At 44.8% G+C, this 13104-nt stretch overlaps 1 protein-coding gene across 1 annotated transcript; it reads left to right on the top strand.

Annotated features, from left to right (window-relative positions):
• Nucleotides 1-4690: 4690 nt before the first annotated feature.
• LOC308437607 (histone H3-like centromeric protein A) lies at nt 4691-5095 on the top strand (the record flags this gene model as incomplete). The annotated part of the gene is made up of 1 exon (XM_080938706.1): nt 4691-5095. The coding sequence occupies one exon, from the start codon at nt 4691-4693 to the stop codon at nt 5093-5095; it is 405 nt and encodes a 134-aa protein (XP_080794832.1).
• Nucleotides 5096-13104: the final 8009 nt, after the last annotated feature.

The following is a 13104-nucleotide window of genomic DNA, read 5'->3' as shown; positions in this document are numbered from 1 at the left end:
CGCTTGCCGAGGACCACTCGGACCCTGCCGCCTGCTTTCTGCAGTGCTTGTGGCTTGAGCAGTCTCCAAGCTTTCTGCCCCACCCCCGCCCCAGTGGGCTGCCCCTCCACGGTGCGGTACTCAGGCCCCACCCCCCAGCCTGCCGGGCAGTCCCGGAGCGGGGAGAAATGCACAGTGCTGGGGTAGTTTCCATAGCAGCTGCCTCCTAAAGTGCCTTTTAGTCCAGAGGACTTCCCACCAAGAATACTCCAAACTCTGCTCTACATGGACACGTTTCCGGAGAAATCACATGCCTCGTGATTTATATATAAACATACTATACTAAGTGATTCCTTTGCAACCTTCGGGAAAGCCTCGGGTGTATAAAGCACTCCGGCTTTTTATGCCCAACTGCTATTGTCTCCTTGGTGTAGTCCCACGTGTTTTAGGCCTTTTGTGGGAGGTGAGGGGCAGCTCTCAGACTGGAATAGCAGCGATGTGGAATGAGGAGGTGCTTTCCGCCTTCGTCACCACAGGACACAGTGTAACTACCCTTTTCTGGGGATGAGGGAGAGAGAGGGAGAGGGAGAGAGAAAGTGAGAGAGAGAGAGAGAGAGAGAGAGAGAGAGAGAGAGAGAGGGAGGGAGGGACTGTGGGGGGGGGACCTGTGTATGTGTGTGTGGGGAACCTCTGTGTGTGTGTGTGTGTGTGTGTGTGTGTGTGTGTGTGTGTGTGTGTGAGAGAGAGAGAGAGAGAGAGAGAGAGAGAGAGAGAGTCACGTGCATGAACTTCCTTCAGTTAAACAGCGGGCCAGCAAGGTGATCCGGATCCTGCAGGTGCCAGCAGCTCAGCAGGTGGTACGGTGGAGAAAAAGCCTGGACACTTGCAGCCAGACACGGGGTTTACTAGGGGTCCTCGGAAAAATCTGGGTAGGAATGGGGTTACTAATCCACGACTCATGTCCTGGATTTCTTCTAACTGGGTGGCTGCTTGCAACAAGGAAAGCTTCCCCAAGGAGTCAGAGGCGCTCTGGCTGCATGGTCAAGGTCGTGCCTATGTTACACACGGAGATGCGAACTGAAAAAGTCTTTTGAGCGAAGAAACATGTTTGCAGATGTATAAGCGGGATTTGGGGAGTGAGAGACAAGGAGTGTCAGGTGGGAAACTCCCACCGCCTCCAAATTTAGTGGGAGGAAGTAAAGGGAGAGTTCTGAAGAGCAGCCAGGAAACAGGCCTTGTGTTCAAACAGGTAGCTGCTGCTGCTGGAGCCACGCCCCCCGCCCCCACCCCACCCTCGGGTCAAGCAGATAACAGAAGAGTGAGTACCCTGGCTGCTTTCCCGCTTTCTATCTCAGTGCCTGCCAGCGGTCCAACCAGAAACCCGTGGCAAAGGAAGACTGAAACCAAGAGGACGCCAAAGGGTGGACGGAGAAGGCGGACTCTCGTCACTCTCCCCACAGGAAGCGACCTTCTCTGAATCTCAAGACAACACCTTTACCGCAGAATTAGTAGAAATTTTGAATGAGCAAAGACTGTCAGGAGTTCTCAGAACTCATTTCTCACCGGCGATTTTCCTCTCTATAGAGAAGAGGGTGGGCTTTGTGCTTCAGCTGGTAGCGCATTTGTCTCTCCAACACTTTGTCAAGCCCCGTGTGCTGGCAGCAGCAACTTAGCGAGACTGAGGCCAGCTTGAAACCCTTGAGTCTCAGTCTGGGAAAGGAAGCCGCCAGGGGAGGAGGGGACATTACCCCGGAGTAGCTGTAAGGACGTCCCAAAACTAGCTTGCTAGTCTATGGGGAGGTCTCTAAACTGGCCAATTTCAAGCATCAGAGAAGTCCTTAGGACACCAGGAGAGGCTGCCTAGCAACAGCTCAGATTCAGACCTGACTTTTGAGCGGGGATGTCTGGTGAACTCAGAGTATCCAGGGAGAACAATTCACAACCCAACAGCCTCACACACAGAAAAGACAAATGTGTGGTGATTAACTTCCTTAAAGAGAGAACTACTATGTATGTATGTATGTGTGTGTGTGTGTGTGTGTGTGTGTGATTGTTTTTGCCTACATATATGTCTGTGAATCACCTGAATGCAGTTCTCAAATAGAGTGTGGGATCCTCTGGAACTGGAGTCATGGATGGTTTTTAGCTAAAACTGTATAGGTGCTGGAAACTGGGCTTACATCCTATGAAAGAGCAGTCGGTGCTTTTGACCACTGAGCCATCTCTCCAGCACCAAGAAGAGAGCCTTCATGGGGAACACCAGCAACAGATCAAAACACTCCTATTTGTCTGAGAATTGGGTCATTCTTGAGAATAAAAAGGACCAACAGCCATGCCATCTGTTGGGGAGACAGGCAGATCTCACAGCAATCTGGGGAGCGCCGCTAATATTTTAGGGAATCTTTTAGGGACTTCAGCTCAGACCAAACCACAATCATGGCCTTAAAGCAGAAAAGAATTTCAGGACTGACAGATAGGAAGGAGAGATGGGATTACATTTCATGACATTGGGAAGGACCAGGAGCAGAGCCTCACCCGTACAGCCCTAACTTGCTATCTAGATCAGAGATTCACCAGGACCAAACACGTGCATCACAACAACCAGCCTTTGGATACAGAGTTTCTTTTTGTAACGCCCCTCAGACCATAACAGACTGACTCCATGATGGAAGTCACCCTTCAGGCTGTAACATTCAGCATGTACACAGCAGCAGCTGCCAAGAAAAAATAAACGAAAGAATCCATGGAAGTCCATAGTTCTGGGAAAGTCTCTAAGTGTACCTGCTAGGTCTCAAACCCCAGAATAAGCTAACCAAGGTGCTTATTCACTTATCAAAGCACATCCTGGTGCCAGGTTCTCCCAGCATCCCTCAGCCCCACCTCTTACTGCAGGATATAGCTGACATGCCCCGCCCCCTAAACGTCTCTGGCTCAGGGTCCTGCTCACTCTGCTCTCACAGATGTCCCTGCCTTTGCCTGTGCTCTCCCGTTTATCTACAGTGAGCCTCTCCTCCACCACACCTAGGAGCCTTCATGTCCTTCCATGTTCATTTCTTCTTTTTGCCCATCACTAACTTTGCTTTCTGGCTTCTACAGTTCTGCTTCTGGCTAATTGTTCTTGATAACTGAAGTACAACAACCTGGGACATAATTAACAGGAGCTGAACAAGGCTCAGAGCTACATTGAGATCCTAAACACCCAGTGTAGTCACTGGCCAGCTAATAAAGACTTTCAGGTGGCTTAAACCCAAGTCTTCTCTGGTGCCTAACTGCACCACATTTTTGTTTGTTTGTTTTTTGTTGTCGTTGGGATTACTTTTTGTTTTGTTTTGTTTTTTGGGACAGGAACTCACTGTGTTGTCCTGGCTGGCCTGAAACTTTTTATCAAGAGGCTGGCCTGCCTTTGTTTCCGAAGTGCTAGAATTAAAGTCATCTATCACCAAGCCCAACCTGAATACCAATTTTAATCATAAAGATTAAAAGAAAACTAGAAACTAGGCTTAGTAGCTCATACTTTTAGTCCCAGCACTTGGGAGGCAGAGGCCAACCTGATCTACGTAGTGAGTTTCAGGACATCCAGAGCTCCACAGTAAGATGCTGTTTCAACAGAACAAAACAAACAGAAACAGAACGAGAGGTGGCCAGAATGAAAGCTGTACTCCAGAGCATCATCCCTCATTGCCTGTAAAGTAGGCAAAATGTAGGATTTTAGTGAGACTTAAAAGCTTAAGTTATCTTGAAATTGTTGCTGAGGAGCCTAAATGGTTTCTGAGGGGCACTTATTTGGACTGTAATTGTTAAGATCACAAAGATTCCAGAAGATAGGATAGGTCTCAAGGAAGGGAGAGAGAATTAAAGAAAAAAGAAAAAAAAAAAAAAAAAAGGACAGTTAGACAACACTATAACATGACTGCAGCCCAGGCTGAAAATGAAGTGGTTTCTTTTTTCTCCAGTCTGCTTTTATACCAATCTAGGTACACTCGAAGAATAAGGTCCATTCTCATCAAAGACAAAGTAGTCACAGAACAAACAAGGTATAAACAGAGTAGTTAAGGAACAAAGCATAAACTAAACACGGTCCTATGATTACTGTATGAAATGATCAAGATATAAAGAACACATTACTCAGCTGCATTCATCCTGAACCTACTTCCTTGTTCTAGCCCAATGTCAAATTCTTGCCAAATTCCTAGAAGCAGCCCCAAGAGCTCAACAGAAACTTACCATCATTGTCAGGTGAAAGAAATGAACCACACCCTACCCCCACCTCTGCCAGCCACCATACACATCCAAGTCTTACTTAAGTCTTATTATGTTAGCACAAAGGAACATTATTTCTTCACCAGCACCCTTCATGGAAAACATTAATTGTGTTGGAATTTTGGCTTCTTAATGTGGTACATAAATAACCACACAAACACTGATCTCAGTTAAGCAAGAGTAGTTATTGGGGGATGCTAGAAACTTGGTAGGAATTTGACATTGGACCAGGGCAGGGAAGTAAGCTCCTTCAGGAATCCGATTTGGGGCTAGAACAAAGAAGTAAGCTTTAGGAATTTAAAAAATGCGGTGGGCGGGGCGGGTGGTTTTGAACTGTGGGCGGCGGAAATCCGCCCCGCCCCGCAGGATATCCGGACGCCCAAGGTCGGCTGGCCCTCGCGTTCAGTTTGGCCACAGAACCGGGAAGGCTTAGGAGACCCTGCGGCCAGCCATGGGCCCGCGTCGCAAGCCGAGGACCCCGACGAGGCGGCCCTCCAGCCCGGCGCCCGGACCCTCGCAACAGAGCTCCGGTGTGGGCGCTCAGGCTCTGCGCGGAAGACGGAAATACCTGTGGCTTAAGGAGGTCAAGAAACTGCAGAAGAGCTCAGACCTCCTGCTAAGGAAGAAGCCTTTCAGCCTCGTCGTAAGAGAGATATGTGGGAAATTCAGTCGCGGTGTGGATTTATATTGGCAAGCCCAGGCCTTGTTGGCCCTTCAAGAGGCAGCAGAAGCATTTCTCGTTCACCTCTTTGAGGATGCCTATCTCCTCTCCTTGCATGCTGGCCGAGTCACGCTTTTCCCCAAAGACGTGCAGCTGACCAGGAGGATCCGAGGCATCGAGGGAGGACTCGGCTGAGCTGGCAGTGTGAGATGCCATGTTAGTAAATGTGATTCCTAAATCTCAGAGACAATGCCTGGAACCTTTTGGAGCTGCAGCCAGACTGTTGTGAGCAGTGATAACGTGTTGCCCTTTCAACTACCTTTCTAAAGAGAAGACTGCGGCCTTCCTCCATCCGCCAGCTTCCATGGACACGAGTTTTGTTTGCAAGCCAAAGGTCAATGTGGTTTGTGAACTGAGGGTTTCAGACTCATGAGATCTGCCGTGTTATGAGGGGATGTTGCTATTTTAGTCTTACTGCGTGCTTTTACAATGTGTTATTTGTGCTTTTATTTAGGGAGAAAAATCTGAAAAAAAAAAAGTAAGCTTTAGGCAAAAATTTGACATTGGGCTAGGACAGGGACGTAGGTTCGGGCATCTTGGTCATCCTGGTAAGCCCTTAGAAACAGTGATCACAAGACTTTGTTTATTGCCTTTCTTGTTCTTTAACCTAAAACTGACCTTATTACTTGCATGTAATTAAAATGGTATAAAAGCAGATTGGGGGAAAAAATGAACCCATTTTAGCCTCAGAACAGGCAGGAGGCAGTATTATATAGTGTTGTCTAATTGTTTTTTTTTTTTCTTTTTAATCCTCACATATATGTCAGACCATAGCACTCCTCAGAAAGTGAGAGGTATCAGTCAGATTCTGGGGTAAGGGTCTCCCCTCATCTTCCCCATACTTTTCTCTCTCTGTCCTGTCTCAGTCACACAAAAGTCAAGGGAAATTAAGTCTGTAATAACTTAATACAAGCTAAGCGTTTAACCCAAGCTAACTGGAAGAGGTAAATGCAGGCTTGGGATGCTCTAATTTAGAAGGATCCTGCTGACAACGTTTTGAAAGAGTTAAAATTTTAAGTTAGACCCAAACCCTGCCTTGAGGACAAGTATGTCTCAAGACTGAGAACAAAAACCACAGACCACCTGGTCTTGATAAGGTCTGACTCTGCAGTCCTGAGAAAAACTAGTCTGAAGGTCAGTGTGCCCCAAAACAGGGTGGTCTGGAGTTGAATTGTGTCCAAAATAGGCAGAGTGAGCCAATTTGAATGGACCAGTGAAGTTGCTATGCGCCTGTTGCTAACTGCTTATGTAATTTTCCCTATAAATATGTCCCCCTAATTGAGTTTGGGCTCTGACTCCTCTGTCTCCTGCGTGAGATATGTGTCGTCCCCAGGGATCTAGCCTTCTACCCCAATAAATCTCTTGCCTGATTGCAGCAACATAGGCTCTCTGTGAGTTCTTGGGTTTGCGCTCTCCCGGTACTAGAGTGAGGGGCTTCCCCAATTCGGGGGTCTTTCAGTTTGAGCAGACAAGCTAGGGAAAACCTTGGCTGCTTTTCTTTGGCTGCTGTTGTCATGTCGTCAGCTTTCAATCCAGGGGTAAAAACACAAAGTAGAAAAATAAAAGATAAAGAAATAAAAGTTCTAGGAACAGGCAGTTCCAGCTGGGAAGGTCTGGGGGAATGAGCAAAGTCTCATTGTGTAATATTTAATACTTGCTTTAAGTATGCCCCCCCCAATCCTAGAAACAATATCATTTTAGAAAATGATATATGTAGATATTTTCAGGTTTAAATATAAATTGACACATGGTAGAAGAACCCTGAAAGCTTTTCATAAACTTCTCTGAAGCTCTGCCTAGTGAACTGGCTGCTTCAGTGGCCAACCTTGGCTAGAAAGCATACTCTGAAATGTCATTCCAGCTGGGCTGTGGTGGCACATGCTTTAGTCCCAGCACTTGGGAGGCAGAGGCAGGCAAACTTGAGTTTGAGGCCGGCTGGTCTACAAACTGAGTTCCAGGGTAGCCAGGGTTACACAGGAAACACTTTCTTCTTTTTTTTTTCCTACAACTTTATTTTAAAAAAACAGAGATACATGTACAGATTTTTAAAAGCATAAAAAACTATATGAATATATTTTTGTCAGTACTTGATTTTTTTTAAAGGTTTGATAGTTTACATTGAAATCTTACTAGTTACAATAAGCATAAAGTACATGTAAAACAAAACATAACATGGAAATAGTCTAAGTTTTCTTGGTGTGTATAGATTAAACATAATGATTTTTAAGTACCAAGAATTGCCACAAGACTATCTTCTTAGCTCTTGAGTTATTAATGATTTAAAGACTAGGTGTACCCCATTCTGAGAGGGTGCTATACACTTATTGGTTTTTTGTTTGTTTTTTTGTTTTTTTGTTTTTTTTTTTTTTTCTAAAAACCTAGGCTTCCACTTTTTGGCCTTTCTTTTTTTGAGCTTCATACAGTCTGTGAGTTGTCTCTTGTGTAGTCAGAGGAAACACTTTCTTGAAACCCCCAAAAACCAACTGGAGAGGTGGCTCAGTGGTTAAGAGCACTGACTGCTCTCCCAGAGGTCCTGAGTTCAATTCCCAGCAACTACATGATGGCTCACAGCATCTATAGGGAGCTCTGATACCCTTTCAGGCAGGTGTGTATGCAGCAGAGCTCCCATACATTAAATAAACAAAATATTAAAAAGATAAAATCCCCAAAAGAAAATGAATGTCAGCCTCAGTCTCTGGGCTACCTGTGTTTTTGGCTGATGTAGGAAACGATGGCAGGTTGATAAATGCTCAGTAAATGAAGACAGTTAGGAAAGAGGTGGGGAGGGAGGATTTTTTTTAATACAAACTTCAAGAAGTGACAAACACCAACATTTCTACTCGAGGTGAGTCTCAGGAAATGCCAGCAAGGTGAACGTGAGCTGCAAAACAGCAACTAGCAAGGAAGGATAATGCACTGGGTGTGTGATCCATGGTGTGATGTGCTACACACTAAACATGAAGACGCACAGATTTCGGGTTCCAGGCCAGCCTTGGCTATAGACCACAAACTGTCTCAAGTAGACAAAACACCTGAACAGGGATTTGGGCCAGTGGTAGATCACTTGTCTAACACCCACCGGGCCCTGGGTTCATCCTCCAGTACTTTGGGGAAAGAAACAAAAGATAATGTTTTGTAGACTCTGTCCTCCAGGACTTCCTACAGATTTTCAGGGATAAAATGGATTACTAAGTACATATTTTGTAAGCACACACTTCCCTTGACTGCTGGTTGGTTTAATGAAGACCTGACTGCCCATAGAAGACAGGAGGGAAGATGCTGGGCATCGGCAGATGTCAACTGTGGGAAGAATTAAGCCTGGGGTTCACCAGCCAGACACAGTGGAAGTTGGATGTACCGGGAGAGGTAAGAGGTAACAGGCCATGAGGCAGACGGGGACCAGTATAGACAGGGTTAATTAAGCTATATGAACTAATTGGAAAAGTATAAGCTACAAGGTCTAAGCTTCCATAAATAACAAAAAAGTCTCTGCCATTATTTGGGTGCTGGTCAAGACAGTCTGACAATATTGGTTTTCTCAGGCCATTTAATTTACTAACCAGAGGGGATGACATGGACCACATGGTAACTGCTGCTGCTTGACAGAGTTCCACCGTGTGCACATTGAGGGTTATAATTCTCCAGCATCTTTGTACTTTTATCTTCTGTCAAGGACCAGCCTCAACTTGGAGAGGGGTTTTTGAGAGTGGTAAAAAAAAAGACCTGAGGTCCAATTGTGGTGTACAAGCCTATGTCCTGCTCTAGAAAGCTTTCCAGATAGCTTTCTGCTCCAGAAAGCTCTCTCTTGTTCCAAAAAGAGTCTAAAAACGCCCTGGATAGCTCATTTCTTGCAGGCCAAAAGCCCAGTCTTTTATTTACTTATCAATTCAATTGTTCACCCCAGGTCCCCCTTTGATTATTCCATGAATCAGTATTCCCTGGCCCCAGACCCCCTGATTCTCAGAAAAAGACAGCAAGTACATTCTTTTTCTTTTCCTTAATATTGCAAATTAATTCAGAGATCTGCCTGCCTTTGTAAACATAGATAATAAGATTACCATTCCTGCCACACCTAGGCTGAAACCAGCACTATCTCTGACTGACCTTGAACTCAGGAATCTGCTTGCCTGGTATGTTTCTGACAAACTGGCTCAGAGTGTAACTGCCTTTGTTCTTTTTGTTTCATGAAGACCTTCATATAACTCATATTGCATCCTTATACTTTGTATAGTTGAGAAATAATATATTTTTGAACTCATGTTTTTCAGAATTATTTCCCGCAGCCTTAAAGGCTGTCCTGAAGGTCATAGTGCTATACTATTTTGCTAAAACGTTAGACACACCCTCACCTCCTGGACTCATGCTGTCTCTGATTATCATGAAGTCATAACTTTGGCAGAGAGGACATTCCCTCAAAGGAGGAACATAAAGTAAAATATATGCACAAGCCTCATGCCTAACAACCTGTTGCAGTAAATATTAAAAAATATAAATGGTTTATCTCTTTACCTGCCCTGAGATCTCACTCCTCAGGCCTGGTTTCAGTTCAGAGCCACATGCTCCTCTGGTGCCCTGTCTGAGCCCCCACGGCTCAACTCGTCCGCACAACTCCCTTCCCTTGGCGGTTTTCTACCGCCTGTTCTCTGCCTCTGTCCCGGGGTATTTCTGTACCCCCAAATCCCACAAACAAAACTCTACAGCCCGATAGCTTTTCATACAGGTTTATATATTCAACTCAATCCACAAACCCTCTACACAACAAGATTGCATCAAATAGACAAAGCTACAAACTGCCCTTTTACATGAGATACCAGACCTATAAAATCCTTAATGTTCATAGCTATTTAACACCAATAAATCCCACCTGGGTCTAGCTGGTCCTCGGGAAGCTCCATGTTTCGATGACCTTCTCCCTCCGTCCTCTCGCCTCCTCTGCCTCTCCAACCTCTGACCTCTTGTCCTTTGACCTCTTAGACCTCCCTTCTCTCCACCCCCTAGCCCTGTCCAGTCACTGCTTTTCCTTTGTTTTACTAATTAAAATGGGAAGGTTCAGTTGGAGTCTTGTGACTAGGCAGCCCTTCCTGGGAAAGTGGAATTAACATTAAAATACAAACATCTTTGGGACAATCTACATTAACAACCGTCAATATTTGTGGAGACCCATGCTCTGTTCCAGGGGCAGTAAACCATGTCATACTGTCCCTTCCACATGGACAAGCAGAACTTTGATGATGTTCAATATGTGTTATAGTAATTTCCTTATGCCTTTTCCCTTTAGGAAATTTTGTATGGGATTCAGTAGAGGCTAAGACTGCATACAATGGCAATCTCTCTGAACAAAATGATTCTTTGGGAAAAAAAATCTTACTGTGAAATCATATAGCGTGATAATTCTGCCTACTCCTACTTAAGACTCAGCTATACCACCACTGGGCATATACCCAAAGACACTCTAACATATAACAAGGACACATGTTCCACCATGTTCATGGCAGCCTTATTTATAATAGCCAGAAGCTGCAAAGAACCCAGATGTCCTTCAGCAGAGGATGGAACTAGAAAATATCATCCTGAATGAGGTAACCCAGTCACAAAGAGCACACATGGTAGACACTCACTGATAAGGGGATACTAGTCCAAAAGCTTGGACTACCCAAAAAACAATTTCCAGACCTTATGAAGCTCAAAAAGAAGGAAGGCCAGAATTTGGATGCCTCAGTCCTTCTTATAAGGAAGAACAAAATACTCATAGGAGAAAATACAGGGACAAATAGAGGAGCAAGGACTGAAGAAAAGATCATCCAGAGACTGCCTCACCTGGGGAACCACCCCATATGCAGCCACTAAACCCAATCACTATTGCTGATGCCAAGAAATACTTACTGGCAGGAACTGGATATGGATGCCTCCTCAGAGGCTCTGCCAGAGCCATACTGATACAGATGAGGATGCTCACAGCTAACCATTGGACTGAGCATGGGGACTCCAATGAAGGAGCTAGAGAAAGGACTGAAAGAGCCGAAAGGGTTTGCAACCCCATGAGAAGAACAACAATATCAACCAATCATCCTCACCCTCCAGAGCTCCCAAGGACTAAAGCACCAACCAATGAGTACACATGGAGAGACCCATGGCTCCAGTTGCATATGTAGCAGAAAATAGCATTGTCTGGCATCCTGGGAGGAGAGGCCTTTAATCCAGTGAAGACTTGTTTTCCCAGTGTAGGGAATGCCAAGGCACTAAGGTGGGAGCTGGTGGTTGAGAGAGGGAACACCTTCGTGGAAGCAAGGGGAGGGGAAGGGGGGATGGAAGTGGGGAAAAGGGGGATAACATTTGAAATGTAAATACAGAGAATATCCAATAAAAAGGATGAAAAAAAAAAAAAAAAAAAAAAAAAAAAAAAAAAAAAAAAAAGGAATCTCCACTATACCCTCCTGTTTGCATCGAGAATAGAGAAGTCAAAGATTTATGGCTCCAGAAACTCTTAGGCAGTTACACCGGGTCCCAAGGATGAAAATGCACAATCTAGAGAAACAATGGGCCAGACCCAGAGTCTGAGGCCTTGACAGCCAAGGGCAAGAATTCAGTTGATAAGTATAGAGTAGTAGGCACAATTGGTTCCTTGGGCGTGTGACTTATAGGATGAATGAAAAAACCCTGTTGTGCCCCAAAAGAAGCAGAGTCTGTTAAGAAGTTCGATTGGCCATACGTGGGAGCTTACATTGAAGAACATATTGTATGACATATTGGAAAAAGAGTAAGACATCAGGACCTTCCTTTTGCAGAATGTATGAAAACAGGCCCATATTGTCAGATGAATAAGGAACACAATTGGGAATCAGCTCAATGTTTATTGTGCTACATACTATAATCAACAGTATATCATACCCCGTGAGGGATGAAAACTGCTTTTACAGGTTTGTGTCTCAGAACTCAATGTCTGGCACCTCCTGACCACGGGGGCTCAGAGCATACAGGAAGAAATGTCAAAGGGCACCTGGTGAGGTTGCTGAACCTTAGAAAACAACAGGGAGTTAGATGCTTGCTTAATTTATTGCTTTTGCTACAAGGAAAAATACTGTAATAAGGTTGATTACATCTCTTATTCTAGATGTTGAAAACTAGAGCTAGAACAGGCTAAAAACCATCTGTGAAAAGATCGTGTATTTCTTGGAGTCATTGAGTCTGCTTTCAACATTGCCTATGATTTAGTTACTATGCAAATATAGAGTATAAAAGGTTTCACCTTTTTCAGCAAACATATGTGCTGTCCTCAGATTCACCCTCAGATGGTGGTGTCTCCTTCCCTAGCCAACTCCACATCTCTCTTTGGGACCTAAATCCTGCTCAGGCTGGATTCTGGCAAAGACAAGAGGGCTGCAAACTTTCTGACTTAGTTACTATTTTGTTGCTGTGAGAAGACACTGTGTCCACAACTCTTTTTTTTTTTTTTTTTTTTTTTTTTTTTTTTTTTTTATGTATAAGAGTACACTGCAGCTGTCCTCAGACTTAGGAGAAGAGAGCATCAGATCCCATTACAGATGGCTGTGAGCCACCATGTAATTGCTGGGAATTGAACTCAGGATCTCTGGAAGAGCATCCAGGGCTCTTAACCTCTGAACCATCTCTCCAGCCCTAAGAAAGCATTTAACTGGGACCCTGATTACACTTTTAAAGGGTAGGTGTGTGCTCATCCTGGCAGGCAGCAGACAGGTATGGAACTGGAGCAGTAGCTGAGAGCTTCACACAGAGACAGCCAGCAGAGAGAGGGGCTGAAGGGACATTTGTACTGAAACAGGGATATGAAGGAATACAGCTTAATGACTTGTTCCCATGACTGGCTCGGTTTACTTTCTTATGCCCTGGACTACCTGCCCAAGGGTGGTAATGCCCACAATGTGCTGGGTACTTCCACGTCAGTCAGTAATCAAGAAAATGCCCCACAGACCTGGCTCCAGGCCAATCTGACAGTGGTATTTTCTTAGCTGGATGGCAATTTCTCTTTCCCCAGATGACTATAGCTCCTATCAAGTTGATGCAAACTAACCAGCACAGTTCCTACCACCATTCTAGAGGTTTCTACTCTATAACTGTCCTGTGTCAACAATTACTTTTTATTTATTTATTTTATTATTAGTTTATGT

This window comes from Micromys minutus (genome assembly GCF_963924665.1).
Source record: "Micromys minutus genome assembly, chromosome: 26".
NCBI classification, from domain to species: domain Eukaryota; kingdom Metazoa; phylum Chordata; class Mammalia; order Rodentia; family Muridae; genus Micromys; species Micromys minutus.
This window is presented reverse-complemented; position numbering and strand designations above follow the sequence as displayed.